Raw genomic sequence first — 20,453 nt, 5'->3', positions numbered from 1 at the left:
TATGTGTTCTGGGAAGACAGTTGAGTGGGGAAGTTATCTAATTGGTAGCAGCATACAGGATGAAATAGACATTCTAAGACAGGGAAGTTTTAGAAATTAGGTAGGCAGACATGACAGCAGTTGATAATTGCACATTGGCAAAATCAGTGCCTGATGGTCAATTACCTATATCCCAAATCACTTACTGAAGACATTTTGAAATGCATCGTATGCTAAATCCCTAAATATCTGAGGTCTGTTTTGAGAATCTATTTTGATTTACTGATTTATCTACTCGGGTGTCAGTATCATATGATATCTTTACATTTTTTATAAGACTTACAGGACAAACCCCTCTAACTACTCATTCCTCTAATTATTCTTTTCAGTATTTCCTTATAGATGAATTGTAGAATCAATACTGTCACACTCCAAAAGTAAGAGAATCCTGTTGGGATTCCACTGCTGCTCTGAATTTATCAATTTAGAAAGGACTGCTATCTTTACAAAGCTTAATATTTCCATTTTTATACTTCCTTTGGTTTTATACAGGCATACCTCATTTTACTGTGCTTTGTAGATTTTTTTTTTTTTTTCAAACTTCAGGTTTGTGGTAACCGTGTGTCAGAAAGTCTATTGGTGCCATTTTTCCAACAGCATTTACTCACTTTGTGTCTCTGTGTCACATTCTGGTAATTCTCACAGTATTTCAAACCCTCCATCAGCCAAAAGACTACAACTTGCCAAAGGCTCAAATGATGGTTAGTATTTTTAGCAATACAGTATTTTAAAATTAGGGTATACACACATAATGCTATTGCACACCTAACAGACTACAGTATAGTGTAAACATAACTTTATATGCACTGGAAAACCAAAAAATTTGTGTGACTCACTTTATTTTGATATTTGCTTTATTGTGGTAGTCTACAACCAAACCTGCAATATCTCCAAGGTATACTTATAAATTTCTTCAATTAGACCTTATATATTTCCTTTTATGGGTTTTACTTTTTGCTTTTTGAATGTGTTCCTATCCCTATTATATTTCCTAAGCAATAACTAGAAGAGTTTTGTTATAGGAAATGGTTGACATTTGACATAAAACATTTAGATCGCCATCTGAGATCCTATGGTTCCTAACATAGTTTTAACAGTTGTTTGTTTGAGGCTTTCCAGGTTTATTATCATCACCTATAATCACAATTCATCTACATTTTTCAAACATGTATTCCTCTTTATCATCATGGTATGCTACATTATGTGGCAATTTCCGAACAATGTTAAAATGCTAATCATGCCACACAATATTAGGTAATTTTGTTTGGTTTCTGATTTTAATGGGAGTACTTTCATTGTTTACAACTGGGAAAGATGATAACTTTTAGTTTGAGAAACACAACACATAGTCAAGATATTCACAGACACATACAAATTCACATATACCTCCTGCTTAGAAAGCATTGATTTCTTCCTTTTGACTATGGGTTTTATTTTTGTGGCTTTTAAATTTTAAAAGGATACTTCTTTAGTTCTATCAGTTTGATTTTTAGAAACTCTATTATAATCATCACCTGCATTTCCTTCCCTGAGTTACTAATGTCATGAATTATATTTATGACATTAGTAAGAGATTAAGAGATTTTCGAATATTTAGTCATCCATACATTCAAAAGAGGAATACCACTTGGGCCTAATCAAAGTACTGTTATTTTAGTGTAATACTGTATTCTACTTTTTAGTTGGTATACATCAACAGTTTGCAAAAATGGGGTCCAAAGACCACTCAGTGTCCCCTAGACCCTTCAGGGGTCTGGAAGGCCAAAGGTATTATTAAGACATTATTTATACTTTTCAATGTGTTGACTTTGCACTGATGGTTTTAAGCCAGTAGTGGGTAAAACTACTGGCACCTTAGCATGACTTGAGGCAGTGGCACCAGACTATTAGCAGTAAATACTCTTCACTACCACACAATCTTGGTGGGGAGAGAGGGGGACAGTTTCACTTAAGAAGGTACTTGTTGAAGCAGTAAAAATTATTATTAAACCCTTATACTTGAGTACGTATCTTTTCAATATTCTTAGTAATGAAATAGAAAATACTCATAAAGCACTTCAGTTGCACAACAAAGTGATAGTTATCTTGAGAAGCACTTGTGCAATTATTTGAGTTACAAGCTGAAGTAGCTGCTTTTTTCATGAACCACCATTTTTACCTGCAAAAACAACTAACAAACTATGGTCATTCATACTTGGGTATTTGCCAGACATTTTCTTAAACAGGAACAAAGTCAGCTTATTACTTCAAGGAAGACAATTGCAGCATTTACTGTCAATTATAAAATTCAAGCTTTCAGGAGAAAATCAGAATACTAGAAGACTTATATCTACACCATGAACTTGACAGCTTCAAAATAAATACCTAAAGGCATTTCTAATGAGATTAGTGGTCATAACAAATACTATAAAATGAAATGTTACACTTTAGAAGATCTGCTCAATTCAGTGATCCAATATTATCAAATGACCAATACATAATATTATAAAATCATCACAGGTAAAAGATCTATTCAGAGTGTAAGATAAACCAATGGATTTCAATATATCAGCGTACAAAATCTGTGGTTACAGACTGCACATTACAACTAACCTGTAAAAAAAAACTGCCACTTACTGAAGTTTCAAGGAAGAACATGCACAATTATCTGAAAAGACTATTGAAAACAGCATATCACAGATGTTTAAGCCAGACATTAAAAGATTTATAAAAATGTGAAACAATGCTATTCATTTCACCAACACTTATTTTAGTTCGGGAAATATAAACTTTTTACAATTAAAATGTTATGTTAATATATTGTTTTAAAATGAATTCATAAATATTTTTACTTCTTAGTTTTAAATTTCAATACATAGAATCAACATAAACAAGCTCCTGGTATCTTTCACAATGTTTAAGAGTATAAAGAAGAGACCGAAAAGATTAAGAAGTACAAGTCTAAACAAATTTTTACGCTATTGATTTATGAGGGTATACATGCTTCACTTTTTAAAATATGGGAACTTTCCTTCTTTTCCTATATTCTGGAACAACCAAAGCCTATGCCTTTAAAGTTGTAAAAATTTTACCTGTGTGACCTGAGGCTTTGTGCATGTGTGCGGGGACTTCTTCTCATTCCAAATCTACTTTTAATTTCTTCCATGATTGTTTTTTATTCCATAAGCAATATACATTGTGTGATATAAAGGTTCTTTCACTGGCTGCCAGAACACTTAGAGTTAAAAGTGTTACTCTCATGTAAAAACATTTTTGCTCTCATTCATCCCTTTTTTGTCCCCACCTATGTTTTTCTCTCTCTTTGCCATTACTTTTAATTCATGCTACTTCTTATCACAAAATTTTTGTAATCTGCCTAAAGTATTTTCTGGAACCAGGTAAAGTACAAATAACTTGACCACTGTAATGTAAAGCTCTTTAAGACAGATTCTCATTAGGATTACCATCCTTGATCCATTTATATGTATTTGTACAATGTAGACCCTAGAACTCATCATTCCTGGGGCTTTAGATTGGGGAAACATTCCAGCATTACCACAAATAAGATGAGGGGAAGAAGTAAATATGGACCAGGAAACACATTAGTTTTTACAATCCTAAGCACATTATTTGTCCTGTTTTACTTCCGAAGAAAGAAACTTATAGCATTATGGAACTTACCCTAAGTCACAAGAGCAGGAAGTAGCTGCCTGTAAGATCCCAAAGCCTGCCCCTTTAGTATACTCTGCCACCTCCTTCAAATCAAGGAGACGTGTCTCTTTTACCAGAAACGTCCTTTTTTTCTTCATGTTTTAAAAATAATTAATGCTACAAAATCAAAATTGAAGCATCTTTTTTGTATTATTATAAATATTTGATATCTTACCAAAACCCAAAGACATTTTGAAACATATAAAGTAGAAAGTAAAACAGTCCCTTTTCCCTAACCCTCTCACAAGTCCATGTTCAGATTAACAATTCCAGACTCTTTTGATGTGTTTAATTTGTCTCACCCATGTGGGATCAAACCAAACACAGCCTTCTGTAAAACTGCTCTTTTCACGTGACAGTGTTGCTTTTGCATATCAACATCTCCAGATCTACCATTTCCTTTTTAGTAACTGTACAGTATGCCACTAACTGGATGGCTTGAGCTTTCTTTTTGTTTCCCATACAGTTCCCTAAGTGACTTAACATGTCCATAAAATAATCCAAACACACTCATGCCCCCCCGCAGGATCATGACTCTGCTGTTCACTCAGCTCTCTGCTCAGATGGTACCTATGGGAGAGATTTTCCCTGGCTCCATACACAGCGCTTCCTGCTATCCTTTTCTATCCCCTGCGCTCATCACCACCTGATGTATTTTATTAATCTGTTTGTTTTCTCTGTCTCCCCCAACAAGAAAGCAGAAACAGCTGTGTGCCAGTTACTAGGCACCCAACCTCCACTGCATCCTCAGTACTGGTAACTGGTACACAACCAGCAATCAATAAATACTATTCAATTAACTCCCTGATTTGAAATGTCTACTGTATTATATTCTAAGGTCCATATGAACTTTGTTTACTTCTGAATTTCCCATATAGTTGTACTAATGCATCTGTGTATCTTGTGCCAGTACAAAATGGTTTTAGTTACTAAAATTTTGATTTAACATAGATATGCCAAATTGTCCTTATTTTTTAAGAATTGTCCTAGCTATTTTCAGGTTCATGCCTCCAGATAAACATTAAAATCAACTGTTGTTTTAAAAAAGTCTTTTGAAATTCTCAATAGGACTATAATGACTAATATACGATGAAGTGCCATCTTAAAAAAAGGGGGGGGGGCAGGCAGAACCCAGGGCACGCAGATCTAATAGTGCCTGGTTCAGGTTCTTCTCCCTAAGGATGGCGGCTTCCACAGCGTCCCGGGTTTTACCCCACTCATCTTGAGAAGGCTTCCGCGCATCCTGGAGGAGGGCACAGCCACAGCACTGGTTTTGCACTTTCAAGAGACACTGGGCGCCCTCACACTTCTCCTTGGACAACTGGCGAAAAAAGTGGCTCACACCGTCCAGAGTCACACTGCTGCTGCCGAAATAGAAGCCCAGAGAGAGCCGTGTGGCTGACAGAGTCTTGGTGCTCCGGCCGGGTGTCAGGCCTGTGCCTCTGAGGTGGGAGAGCCGAGTTCAGCACACTGGTCCACAAGAGACCTCCCAGCTCCACGCAATATCAAACGGCAAAAGCTCTCCCAGAGATCTCCATCTCAACGCTAAGACCCAGCTTCACTCAACGACCAGCAAGCTCCAGTGCTGGACACCCTATGCCAAACAACTAGCAAGATAGGAACACATCCCCACCCATTAGAAGAGAGGCTGCATAAAATCATAACAAGGTCACAGACACCCCAAAACACACCACCGGACGTGGTCCTGCCCACGAGAAAGACAAGATCCAGCCTCATCCACCAGAACACAGGCACTAGTCCCCTCCACCAGGAAGCCTACACAACCCACTGAACCAACCTTAGCCACTGGGGACAGACACCAAAAACAACAGGAACTACGAACCTGCAGGCTGTGAAAAGGAGACCCCCAAACACACTAAGTTAAGTCTAAGTCAATAAAACTAAAAGCTGGTTCTTTCAGAACATAAACAAAATTGATAAACCATTAGCCAGACTCATCAAGAAAAAAAGGGAGAAGACTCAAATCAACAGAATTAGAAATGAAAAAGGAGAAGTAACAACTGACACTGCCGAAATACAAAAGATCATGAGAGATTACTACAAGCAACTATATGCCAATGAAATGGACAACCTGGAAGACATGGACAAATTCTTAGAAATGCACAACCTTCCGAGGATGAACCAGGAAGAAATAGAAAATAAGAACAGACCAATCACAAGCACTGAAATTGAAACTGTGATTTAAAATCTTCCAACAAACCAAAGCCCAGAACCAGATGGCTTCACAGGTGAATTCTATCAAATATTTAAAGAAGAGCTAACACCTATCCTTCTCAAACGCTTCCAAAATATAGCAGAGGGAGGAACACTCCCCAACTCATTCTATGAGGCCACCATCACCCTGATACCAAAACCAGACAAAGATGTCACAAAGAAAGAAAACTACAGGCCAATATCACTGATGAACACAGATGCAAAAATCCTCAACAAAATACTAGCAAACAGAATCCAACAGCACATTAAAAGGATCATACACCATGATCAAATGGGGTTTATCCCAGAAATCCAAGGATTCTTCAATATATGCAAATCAATCAATGTAATACACCGTATTAACAAATTGAAGGATTAAAAACCATATGATCATCTCAATAGATGGAGAAAAAGCTTTCGACAAAATTCAACACCGATTTATGATAAAAACCCTCCAGAAAGCAGGCACAGAGGGAACTTTCAACATAATAAAGGCCATATATGACAAACCCACAGCCAACATCATCCTCAATGGTGAAAAACTGAAAGCATTTCCACTAAGATCAGGAACAAGACAAGGTTGCCCACTCTCACCACTCTTATTCAACATAGTTTTGGAAGTTTTAGCCACAGCAATCAGAGAAGAAAAGGAAATAAAAGGAATCCAAATCAGAAAAGAAGTAAAGCTGTCACTGCTTGCAGATGACATGATACTATATATAGAGAATCCTAAAGATGCTACCAGAAAACTACTAAAGCTAATCAATGAAATTTGGTAAAGTAGCAGGATACAAAACTAATGCACAGAAATCTCTGGCACTCCTGTACACTAATGATGAAAAATCTGAAAGTGAAATCAAGAAAACACTCCCATTTACCACTGAAACAAAAAGAATAAAATATCTAGGAATAAACCTACCTAAGGAGACAAAAGACCTGCATGCAGAAAACTGTAAGACACTGATGAAAGAAATTAAAGATGATATAAATAGATGGAGAGATACCATGTTCTTGGATTGGAAGAATCAACATTGTGAAAATGAGAATACTACCCAAAGCAATCTACAGATTCAATGCAATCCCTATCAAACTACCACTGGCATTTTTCACAGAACTAGAACAAAAAATTTCACCATTTGTATGGAAATACAAAAGACCCCGAATAGCCAGAGCAATCTTGAGAAAGAAAAACGGAGCTGGAGGAATCAGGCTCCCTGGCTTCAGACTATACTACAAAGCTACAGTAATCAAGACAGTATGGTACTGGCACAAAAGCAGAAATATACATCCACAGAACAGGACAGAAAGCCCAGAGATAAACCCATGCACATAAGGTCACCTTATTTTTGATAAAGGAGGCAAGAATATACAATGAAGAAAAGACAGTCTCTTCAATAAGTGGTGCTGGGAAAACTGGACAGCTACATGTAAAAGAATGAAATTAGAACACTCCCTAATACCATACACAAAAATAAACTCAAAATGGATTAAAGCCCTAAATGTAAGGCCAGACACTATCAAACTCGTAGAGGAAAACATAGGCAGAACACTCTATGACATACATCACAGCAAGATCCTTTTTGACCCACCTCCTAGAGAAAGGGAAATAAAAACAAAAATAAACAAACGGGACCTAATGAAACATAAAAAGCTTTTGCACAGCAAAGGAAACCATAAACAAGATGAAAAGACGACCCACAGAATGGGAGAAAATATTTCCAAATGAAGCACCTGACGAAGGACTAATCTCCAAAATTTACAAGCAGCTCATGCAGCTCAATATCAAAAAAACAAACAACCCAATCCAAAAATGGGCAGAAGACCTAAATAGACATTTCTCCAAAGAAGATATACAGATTTCCAACAAACACATGAAAGAATGCTCAACATCACTAAATCATTAGAGAAATGCAAATCAAAACTACAATGAGGTATCACCTCACACCAGTCAGAATGGCCATCATCAAAAAATCTATAAACAATGGATGCTGAAGAGGGTGTGGAGAAAAAGGAACCCTCTTGCACTGTTGGTGGGAATGTAAACTGATACAGCCACTATGGAGAACAGTATGGAGGTTCCTTAAAAAACTACAAATAGAACTACCATATGACCCAGCAATCCCACTGTTGGGCATATACCCTGAGAAAACCATAATTCAAAAAGAGTCATGTACCACAATGTTCATCGAAGCTCTATTTACAATAGCCAGGACATGGAAGCAACCTAAGTGTCCACTGACAGATGAATGGATAAAGAAGATGTGGCACATATATACAATGGAATATTACTCAGCCATAAAAATAAACAAAATTGAGTTATTTGTAGTGAGGTGGATGGACACAGAGTCTGTCATACAGAGTGAAATAAGTCAGAAAGAGAAAAACAAATACCATATGGTAACACATATATATGGAATCTAAAGAAATAAAATGGTTATGAAGAACCGAGGGTCAGGACAGGATCAAAGATGCAGATGTAGAGAATGGACTGGAGGGCACGGGGAGGGGGAAGGGTATGCTGGGATGAAGTGAGAGAGTGGCATGGACTTATATATACTACCAAAATAGATAGCTAGTGGGAAGCAGCCGCATAGCACAGGGAGATCAGCTCGGCGGTTTGTGACCACCTAGAAGGGTGGGATAGGGAGGGTGGGAGGGAGACGCAAGAGGGAGGAGATATGGGGATATACGTATATGCACAGCGGATTCACTTTGTTATAAAGCAGAAACTAACACACCATTGTAAAGCAATTATACTCCAATAAAGATGTTTAAAAAAAAGGCTTCCTAGCCAAAAATGAGATATGCCTCTCCAACACTTATTCAAATCTTCTTTACAATTTTAGGTGAAACATTACAGTTTTCAATATTCCTGGAGTATATATGGTGGTGGTTTTGTTAAACATGCTCTCCACTCCCTATGTTTCTAACTGGTTATTACTGGTACATAGTCTTTAAAGGCTATTGCTTTAGAAATTTTTTATTCAAGGAATTTCAGGTGATTTCCTTGCACGCTGCATGTATGCAATGCTATCAGATACAAATTATGATAGTATACCTTTTATTGGGTTCACTTTTCTAACACTACTAGTTAACTAGTTAGTGCTTCTAAAACACTCTTAAAATGATACTGCTAGTCAATTTTTTCTCATTCTTGCCTTTACTTCTAGTATTTCACCACTAAATATTATTTAGTCCGTTTGTGATACATATTTTATTGTGTTAAAGAAATATGCCTCTACACTTAACTAGCAGTTTATAATTTCAGCAAATGCCTACTCAACACTATCAAGATAGACATATTATTTTACGTCTATTAAAATGATGAATTATAATAATGGAATTCCTAAAACTAAAACATTCTTGTATTCTTAAGATGACCCTACTTGACTCTGCAAGTTAATTTTTAATAAAACATTACATACTACTGGCTAATCACTCCTTTTAGAAATTTTGTATTAATATTCTGCAGAAATTTTTCATGCTGTCTTTGTTAATTCTTGGTGTTTGTGTCATACCAACTAAAAGTTCCAGGAAGTTTTATTTCCTACATAGTATAGAGAATTGGTTATAAGTTTAGATAGTAAGGTAAAACTATCTAGATTCAAATCTCAATTTTGCCACTTGCTAGTTGTATGACTCTGAGCAAATTCTTCACCTCTGTAAGGTTCAGTTTTCTTAACTATAAAAACAAGACACAACTTAACTGAAGTAATTCAGGTGAAATTCCTAAAACAATACTTGTATCATGTATAAACGAAATAAATACTAACATCATTAATAGAAACCCTTAGTATCCAATACAATTAGGAACAATAGTTGGCTAACTGAAAAAATGGGTTAGAGAAAATCATTACCAAAAAAAAAAAAGAAAGAAAAAGAAAGATACACAGATACATGATTTAAACATTTTATTTTGACTAAAAATGTATAAATGTGCATTTATTTCCCAACTTTCTGACACAGGGCCATGGCCTTCTCTTTCATCAGAGGACTCACTGAATGGGATTCTACATTAGCCAACTCTGTTAAGTCTTTGCAAAGCACTGCATCTGTCTATAGTTAATTAAACAACATATGTACAATAATAAAATGTTTGTATACAAAATGGGAAACTACCTCTTGGTCGTCATACTCTTCAACTGGTGGAATAAATACGTAGTCTTACTATAGAGTGGTAATCTACTAGCTGCAAGTATTCAGCTTGCTATGTTATCAAGCTAGTATTATTTACAGATGGAATGTAGAGCAGCAATTAGTCCAATACCTCTGCTGAAGGGAAGGTTCACAGTACATGGGTATGTATGTGCCTTATACCAATATCTTCCTTGAAAATTCTCATCCATATTTTGAAACACTCATGCACATCTTACAAGTTGCAAATTAATATTATTATATATGGAAACCAAAGCTCTTTTATAAAAAAGAAATTTATTTAAAATATTAGATAAAGAGAGAGATGATTAACACGTAAGTCCTATGACCTAGGTCCTATAATAGGCTCCAAATAATGAAGACCTATGCTAGTGAGTACATAGATGTATTTTGGTGTGTCTGCATACACATATACATATAAACACATGTGCATATACATATGTAAAAGAGTATTTCTTTAAAATATCCCCAAACATTAATTCTTCCATACTGCCACACTCCAAAAAAAACAGAATCTACCATTCATTCTCTCCCCCCTCATATTCATTCCTCCTTCCCAGTCTTATCTTTAGGGACTCAAACACATTAATCTAATCACAAAATATCTAGGGACTTTAAGATCCTTAATTTTACTTGAACAATTATCAGAGCGCCTGCATTCTAGTTTCTCCTCCATTCAGCAATCATCAGCCTTCAACAGAAACATGATGTTCTCCTAGAAACACAAGCGTGAAAAAATTTTAATTTCCTACAGATATTACAAATATTAAAATCACAAGCTTACCTTATTAATTCTAGTTGTGCAAGCTCCTGATTTGCTTGAAATATAGGTTTTTTAGTGAAGAGTTCACCAAGGATACATCTAATGGGAAAAATATCCACCATTACCAAATGGTATGATTTTACTTCACTACCAAGTTTCAAGTAAATTAACCAGTCAATAAGCCTATCTTACCCACAGCTCCATACATCAATAGCTGGTGTGTATCTTTCTTCTCCCAGCAGCAGTTCAGGTGGACGGTACCATAAAGTGATGACCTTGTTGGTATATGGACGACTAAAAAACACAGAAAGCACTCTTTAGAGCTAGTATGTGTTAGAATAAGAGAAAATCTTCTAAGAAATATTATTTTGCCTAATCAAAGCAATCCTACAATCCTAACTAAAACTACTTTCATCTGCCTACAGACATGCTATGACATCTAATATATGATCATAAAATACATCTGAAAGCAATGTGATTACCTGAAAAATTCCCTTAATATATAAAAATTAAAAGTTGTTGGCTCCTTTTAACTGTAATACGGTCAAAGAAAGATCTTTATATCAACTGTTGGCATTGATGATTTTGACCAAATCTGGCAAATCACTAATGTATGGCAAGATACAGTTCAAACTGTAACCACCACCTAACAAAAGTTTTCAACTGGGCATATCTTTCCTTGGCAATATTTCATTGATTTTAACCCACTTTGGTATGTGACTAGAAAGTACAGAAATGTAGACTGTAGTAGTTCGGGTCTACTCTGCCAGGAACCACTAATGATAGGGAAGATACTTTATCAGATGATTCCTTTGTCACCTTCTGACAATGAGGACATACGTATATATACTACTACCACTTTGTCATGGAAGATATTATCTAGTAAGCTGTATAAGTGTTTTCACTCCTCCGAGAATGATCCTGTTGTAGCTGACTCACATGAGTAAAGACGGTCTAAGAAGTTAGAGGTAGTTCTTCGACTGTTCTGTGTGATCACGTATGTCTTTAGGTCAATTCTAAACTTCTCTTCCTTTCCAAATATCCTCCAAATCACAAGGATGCAAAGGCTATATCACAGGAAATTTCCCAGAATGGCTGTATTCCAAGCCCAGTTACCTGAGGTTGGCTTGGACTCGGACCAGTTTGGGGAAGGAAAAAAAGGAGCATATAATTTATAAAGCAATTCCCTCTTGCCAACTGTAGGTCTGAAGTTCCAGGCAGCCTAAGACCTGAGTAGCCTGCTCCCACACTGCCAAATTTCTCCAAATAATTTAAACACTTAGACTGTAAGCCATTGAGGACACCACAGCATTACCACAGATAGGACTATAGTAACAGTGTGCCAAAGTCAGGAAAAAAGGATACTTGACTTTGGTATAAATTGTGAAAAGAGAAGATAGTCTAAGAAGTATGTTTTCGATAGCCAACTAGGATTAGATTTTTCTAACATTATTAAATTACTTTTCTTAGCGATTTTTGCTTGTTTTCACTAGCATCACTTATCTTCACATAACGAGGAAATCTTTTAAACTCTAGCTATTCTAATTAAGCTGGATGTAATCATTTAAAAATATGTTCACCTCTTTATGTCTTAACACCTTTTAAATTTGAAATTCCTTCCCATTTTTCTCATTCAAGCCTATACCTCCTTTAAAACATGGTGAAAGACCCATCTCCATAAAGTCTAATCTTTTATTAACAACAGATTTATTTTTAAAGAAAGATTTGTTTTCATATTCTTAAATTTACACCATACTTACCACTGTAATGAACTATTTTGTTTTCTCTATGTTCCCAAAAAATCAAAAGACCTCAGAGACCATTCTTTATTATGAAAAAAATAGTACCCCCACACTAAGCCCAGAACAATGTTGGGCATAGGTCAGACCTTTTACTGTATATGGCCCTGCAACTTTAGGTGACATACATGAATTAGCTGGGTGGGGGAACAAAGTCTGGGAAAATTATGATAAGTAGTTTTCTAAAACATTTCAAAGGTCTATGAGTATGTGAAACCTATGGTCTTGCTACTAAGGTATAACTAGGTATCTACAGTCTCAAGAAAAATGTTTAAATTAATGTAAATCTGTCAGTAAATAGTTAATTTTTTATCTTTTTATGTTTAGAAATGTTTTAAAATATATTTTTAAAAAATAAAAGTCTGCTGTATTATGTGGAGAAATTACACAAATTAAGATTAGTAAATTTTATATTTAAATAAAAGATTATTTTATATGTGTGTTAAAAAGAAACAACAGATCCAAAATGGAGTTACTTGTGTAACTCCCACACCAGCAAACCAAGACTTACTACCTAACCTAACTGCAGATTCAGCCCCTCCCAGGACAGGCATCTTAATCAATCGGTCTGGAATTTCCTGGTCAGCACTATCGAGGTCACCTGCCACACAGACCCCTCCCATCCCTTAAAGGAAAGTGACCTTGCCAATCTGCTTTCTGCTAGTATAACTTTCTTGTCCCTGCCCCCTTCTGCCTTTAAAAACCTTCCATTTTGTATAGCTCCTCAGAGCTCCCTTCTACTTACTAGGTGGGATGTGGCCTGATTCAGGAAGTGTTTAATAAAACCAATTAGATCTTCGAATTTACTCAGTTGAATTTTGGTTTTTAACCATATTATATATCAAGTTCTAGGCAACATTTAGAACACAGTCATCTTTTTAGCAGTTAAAATTAGACTAGTTCACTTTTTCATTAACTTTCATCAAATTCAGAAGTGAAAATATTTAGTACATTTTCAAAAATGATTAAACATAGAACTAAATGAACTACACTTCTAAGTGTACAGCAAAAGTACTTAATATATACCAATTAATAGCTTTTCCAAATATATCCAAATGCTCAGTTTCTGTCAGAAGAAAAATAAGAACTACGTAAAGACTGGAAACATTCAACAGTAAAATTTGACATAGAAAGCTCAATTTTAAAACACTAATATAACCTCTAACTTGTGGAAATTCTTTCATTTATGAAGTAAATAAATATTCAAACTGATATATATTTTTTGTAAAACAAAGTACCATCCCAACATTTCTCTTTACAATCAATGAAATATCAACAGAATAGAGATCAAAGATTATCTGCTCAGTAATAGATTCCAACACTTTGCCCTTCAGCGGAGGTGTGACGTGATAATGGTCTTCCCTACCCTACACACCACAAGGAGCACTGCCTTAAAGGTATATCCCCAGGCTGGCAGGCAGCTCAGCCTCCTGTCTGGTCTGAATAGGTAAAAGGCAAACAGATGATCGGAGCAAGATTTTAGATATTTGGAGATTCTGGATAATCCAAATTAAAATTCACAAACCACAGTTGATAACTCTGTTAAAGACCATTCTAAGAAATGAAAAAAACACCATATAATAGGAAATACCTAAATTAGCTTTAAAATGCTTCACTTTTCCAACAATACATAAAGTCTACACTTATTTTAGAGCATAACTTATATTTTTGAGAAAAACATGGAAAGAGTTCAGCTAACTAAATTCATAGTATGCCCAAATGCCATGTCTCCTTCAGAATCCACTACGTAAACACCTACCAAAACTACAAAAGAAATTTGGGACCTATTTTTAATACCAACCCAACTTCTAAGGTCAAAAACCCAGGAGTCATCCTTGTTTCCTTTCTCCTTCAAATCTCACATCTAATCTATCAACAACTTCTGTCAACTCTACATCCAAATAGGTCCTAAATGCAACCATTTCCCACGATTTCAAGGAAATCTGAGCCACTACCAACTTTTAGTCGGAGCCACTATTATCTTTTTTCTGGTACTACTGCAACAGTCTCTTAATTAGTTTCCTGGTCTCGATCTCTAGCTTTCCTCCCCCACTTATAAGCATAAAACCAAGTCATATCAGTTAGTTGCTTAAACTGTCCAATGATCTCCCACTGCAACTAAATAAAATTTATACTTTACCTCAGGTGATAAGACTATACCCTGGAGTATCTCACTTCCTATTTTTACACTGGGCAACATCTTGGCCCCCTTAAACTTTCCAAGTCTGTTTCCAGGCCTTGCAGTTGCTGAGTTCCTTCTACTTGGAATGTTATCTGCCTAGGTCTTCATTAAGTTATCCTCTTCTCATCACTCAGGTCTTAGCTCACTTTTACTTCTCAAAGAATTCTATCCTAACTGCCTTAGCCAAAATTAGCCAAGCAGCCACCCCCAAGCTCATAGTGTCCTTACAGAAACTATTTTATTTGCTTTGTAGCACTTGGCACTTTAAATTCTTTCCGCTATCCAACAGGTTCGTTGTCTACCTTCTTTCATGACTATGTAATGAGACCAGGGATTGATCTGTCTTTCATATCTCTACTACGCAGCCAATAGGTATTACCTAGGTCAGTGTCTGGCATACAGTAAGTACTTATCAATATTTTTTAATCAACTGATTTATGCCATAACTACATAACAATAAACACAGTCTTTTCCCTCATGCCCTTTCCCCATTCCCTTCTAATTTTACCCTACTTTCCTCCTTTTGATTTTTTCTCAGAAAAATGACTTAAATTTCTGTACCATAACATTGCTACAGAAAAACATAAGTAATTTTTTTCCAACTGATGTTACCTTAGGATCACTTGCGTATTCCTATTACACATGCAAATTTAGAGGTCTTATAAGTACCTGTATTTTAACATATCCAAAAGGAAATTTATATCTTCTGCCATAAACCTGATTCCCGTTTCCTGTCTCAGCAAACAGCATCACAGTTTATGGCAGAGATTGCTAAGCTGTCTTCTAAAATCTGTTCTTCCCTTCTTCAATGGGAGCTGCCCACCTACACTACATTTCCCACCCTCACTGCAGTTAGGTGTGGCCACATGACCAAGTTCTCGCCAATGGAACGTGAACACAGGTGCCATTTCTTGGCCTGGCTCGTAACACCCCTCCCTCCTCTTTTCTAGCTTCTAGCTGACAGACATGGTGATAGACTTGGAAAGCATGTGAAGAAAGGCAGCAAATCTTCCAATCTGGATCCTTAAATGACTGTATGAAGCAGAGTCACCATTTGATCAAACAATATGGTGAAATATTATCAATTGTGCAGCAAGGTAAAGTAACAACTGCTCCAGATTACTGAGTGAGAAATATAAACTTCTTATTCTTTAAGCCACTGAATTTTGAGGTTCTCTTTGTTTTAAGTTTAGCTTCTCCTAATTAATAAACCATTTATACAATTCCTTAAGCAGAAATCTTACTGTAGGGGTAAAGGCAGGATGTGTCTACCAACACAATAGTCAACCATCAAGTTCTAACTATTCTATATCTTATGATATAATTCATCTCCATCTTTCTAACACCTATGCCTAGTTAAAGCCATAATTATCCTACCTAGGTTTTGTTTTGTTTTTTTTAATAATCACTACTTTTTTTTTGATGTGGACCATTTTTAAAGTCTTTATTGAATTTGTTACAAAATTGCTTCTCTTTGATGTTTTGGTTTTTCGGCCACAAGGCATGTGGGATCTTAGCTCCCCGACCAAGGATCAAACCCGCACCCCCTGTAATAGAAGGCGAAGTCTTAACCGCTGGACAGCCAGGGAAGTAAGTCCCCCATATCCTACCTAGGTTTATTGCAACCCCTTTCTAACTGACTGCCCTTGCTTGCAGACTTACAAGGTCAATCTACTTTCCAAAGTGCAGTCAAAGTGATAGTATAAAATAAAATGCCAATGTTTACACCTTCAATACACACTGCTGCCTCTGGGAGAATATCCACACAAGACCTACAAAATTATTACTTGGCTCTTGCTCTGCCCGCACTGAACTATCAGTTCCCTGAGAAGGCTGAGCAAATGCTCATTTTCTAGAGCTAGGAGATAGAGCCAGGGAGAGAACAGAGCTGGCAAAAAAACTTTCAAGAAGATAGTGCTGCAGTAATTATGTTTTAAAGGTTTTAAATTTTTTTTTTTTTTTGCGGTATGCGGGCCTCTCACTGTTGTGGCCTCTCCCGTTGCGGAGCACAGGCTCCGGAACGCACAGGCTCAGCGGCCATGGCTCACGGGCCCAGCCGCTCCATGGCATGTGGGATCTTCCCGGACCGGGACACGAACCTGTGTCCCCATCGGCAGGCGGACTCTCAACCACTGCGCCACCAGGGAAGCCCTAAATAAGCTTTTTAATGTACTTTTCAAAGTTAACACTGACAAAAGACAATGAAAATGATGGTTTTATTAAACTCAAGGGAAAATTCATGATAATTTACTCAAAATTTTTACAAAATAGGTGCCATACCTAACTTTTTTCCTTAGTGCTTAATGAGGAAAAAGCAAACACTGAGAAAGTATGCAGACAGAAGGACTTTAATCATAAAAGAACATTCCAAGGTGGGTGGAGTTAGCAGAGAATAAAGCCAATCTCAAATCACCCAATTCAATATTCGTTTATAGTATTATGAAGAAAATATTCCACGGTATGATTAGGTTGTTGTGTTTACCAATGTAAAGACAGAAGTATAAGACACTGAAACTGTTTTGAAACTAGGACATTTAAATCCCAAGAAAACTAAAGTACCGATGTAATAATGAAAATAGATCATCCAAAGTTAGACAGATAAATAAAATCCAGAATCCTCAAAATTGAACATTTAGGACTTGGGCTACTAGGTTTGGCTACCCACTGTCAACATCCTAAAGACGGTCCTGTTTACATCCAAAGAGAAAACACAAACTGATGTGACATCACACATGCGATGTTTTTTTTTTTTCTTTCATGAACTAAAAAAAAAATTACATTATTGAGATATCTACCCAGTCTTTTCACAAAAAACAAATTCATCCCTACTGAAAAAGAAACAGGATGGAAAAACATATAGTGAGGTTCTTAGGTGTTACAGAATAAATTAATACTTTAAAAAGAAAACCCTAAGAATAGAAAAATAACCACTCCAATTTATTCCCACAATTAAAGTTAAATCCCAAGCAATAATTCCATAACCTAGCAAAACACACACACATAAAATCCCTCTGACATTAAATTAGAAAAAGAAAACAGTAACTCCAACAAGCTGTTCCTCTTGGACGGCTAGAAACTACCTTTGTAAAAATCCAGAAATAATGGTCTCGACATTAAATATTCTGAATTTCAACTTCTACTGAATATCTTCGTCTGTAAATAAGTCTCATTAAGTTTTTGAAAAGAAAGCAGACACTATTTCTTTGTCTACTAGGGAAGTGGCACCACCACCAGCAATACTTCTTTTATTTTTCAAACCTTCTACTTTAATGTGGTTAACAAGATATTAAAGTGTAAAGTCTCATAAAACTTTCATGAAATCTCAGGTAACGTTAAATATTTGATGCTATCAAAATATTTTGCATTTATAGACTTTATTAGATACATGAGGAGCTTTAAGGGAGATTCAGAAATGGAAATATCACACAACTTTCTAGAAGACTAAATGAGCATACTTCATTTGGCAAAAATAAAATATAATATTTGAAGGGCCAACAATTAATATTAATATAATTAATATAACATTTGAAGGATCAGACTTAAACGAGCAGTTACTATGAATGTGTTTTATGCTTTAAGGCATATAAAACACAAAAGTTTAAAATAATGATCCCTGTCTTTAAAATAACTACAATCCTAGATGTAGTGAAAAGACAAGAACAAAAGTAAAAAGACCAGCACCAAGGAGGCAATTTTAATTCTGAATATAATTTCATCTAGTCCCTGGACAAGCAGCAAGAGGTAATTCTTCCATTCACACCCTACATAGGTTTGGGAAAATTTAGTTTTGGTTTTAATGGCAATTTTATGAAAAGCCACTAGATGGCGATATTGCCTTCAAAAATGTTTAAAAAGCTATTTTGTTCACTGTAACTCAGAACCACGAAAGAAATGCTTTCCAATACACTATAAATATCTTAGAGATTTGAAATCCTTCATCTTAAAGTTGAGAATAATGACATACAGAGATATTAAGTGACTTGTCCAATATTTCACAACTGGTAAAATGAAAATGCCAGGACTAGAGCCAAAGTTTCTTGATTTAGGCCTTAGGATTTTGAGTTCCTTCCATTAAAAAAGTAAATGTGTTAAGTTAGTTTCTTCTCTAGAAAGTGAAATTAATTTCAACTTACATGTAAAGTGCATATTTTTTCATATGAGACGGTCACATAAAGAGAAAAAGATACTCCATTACTTGGAAAAGCATTGTAGCTAAGACTTTGGTAAAATAAAAACTCAGAAGAGGATTTATCATTGTGGCTAAAAGTCTTGGGGAAAGATGGACTTAAAACAGCTACTAGGGCTTCCCTGGTGGCGCACTGGTTGAGAGTCCGCCTGCCGATGCAGGGGACACGGGTTCGTGCCCCGGTCTGGGAAGATCCCACATGCCGCTGAGCGGCTAGGCCCGTGAGCCATGGCTGCTGAGCCTGCGCGTCCGGAGCCTGTGCTCCGCAACGGGAGAGGCCACAACAGTGAGACGCCCGCGTACCGCAAAAAAAAAAAAAAAAAAAAAAAAAAAAAAAAAAAAAAAAAAAAAAAACAGCTACTAAAAAACTGAACAGGGCTTCCCTGGTGGCGCAGTGGTTGAGAGTCCGCCTGCCGATGCAGGGGATACGGGTTCGTGCCCCGGTCTGGGAGGATCCCACATGCCGCGGAGCGGCTGGGCCCGTGAGCCATGGCTGTTGAGCCTGCGCGTCCGGAGCCTGTGCTCCGCAGCGGGAGAGGCCACAACAGTGAGAGGCCCGCATACCGCAAAAAAAAAAAAAAAAACTGAACAGATATGAAGAAATGAGGCAAAAACCTCTGTTCTCAAGTTCTATATTTCCCAAGGCCAAATAGAGCAAAGCATGAATACTGATGTTCAAAACAAGAAAATAATTCTTCAAGTTTAAAGGAGTCATTTTCCCCCCTAATTTTAGCCCAGTGGTTCTCCTTTCCTCTATTGTAGCACACATGACAGAGGAGATCCATACTGGTCACCCACAACCCCATGCTCAATTCCTACATACCAGCTGTAGTTCCATCAAGTTTTCCTCATATTCAAAAAAGATATACCGGGACTTCCCTGGTGGTGCAGTGGTGAAGAATCCACCTGCCAATGCAGGGGACACGGGTTCGATCCCTGGCGTGGGAAGATCCCACATGCCATGGAGCCACTAAGCCCGTGCACCACAGCTACTGAGTCTGCGCTCTAGGGCCCGTGAGTCACAACTACTGAGCCCATGTGCCACAACTACTGAAGCCCGTGCACCTAGAGCCTGTGCTCTGCAACAAGAGAAGCCACCGCAATGAGAAGCCCACGCACTGCAATCAAGAGCAGCCCCCGCTCACTGCAACTAGAGAAAGCCCGGGCGCAGCAACAAAGACCCAGCGTAGCCAAAAATAAAAATTAATTATTTTAAAAAAAAGATATACCAAATCAAATAAGTGAGAGAGATGTAATTGATGCTATTACAGTGATAAGCTGAAATCTGCTCTATTTTGAAAAAAACAAGAAACCCTACAATAATTTCTTGAACACTTCATTCTACCTGTAATAGCTAATTACTTAGAAAATACTTCAAAAAATATTTGGGGGCTTCCCTGGTGGCGCAGTGGTTGAGAGTCCGCC

General features: G+C 36.7%; 1 protein-coding gene across 2 annotated transcripts in view; it reads right to left on the bottom strand.

Annotated features, from left to right (window-relative positions):
• The window catches only part of CDK13 (cyclin dependent kinase 13), a 112,079-nt gene that overhangs the window by 16,065 nt on the left and 75,561 nt on the right, over window positions 1–20,453 (bottom strand). For both annotated transcript variants that reach the window (XM_081244907.1, XM_081244908.1), the window contains exons 8-9: window positions 11,054–11,155; window positions 10,883–10,960 (exon numbers count right to left, since the gene is read on the bottom strand). In XM_081244907.1, coding sequence (XP_081101033.1) covers window positions 10,883–10,960; window positions 11,054–11,155 — 180 coding nt within the window. The remainder of the gene's footprint in view (window positions 1–10,882; window positions 10,961–11,053; window positions 11,156–20,453) is intronic.

The sequence above is a fragment of the Mesoplodon bidens genome (genome assembly GCF_964165515.1).
Source record: "Mesoplodon bidens genome assembly, chromosome: 9".
Classification (NCBI taxonomy): Eukaryota; Metazoa; Chordata; class Mammalia; order Artiodactyla; family Ziphiidae; genus Mesoplodon; species Mesoplodon bidens.
This window is presented reverse-complemented; position numbering and strand designations above follow the sequence as displayed.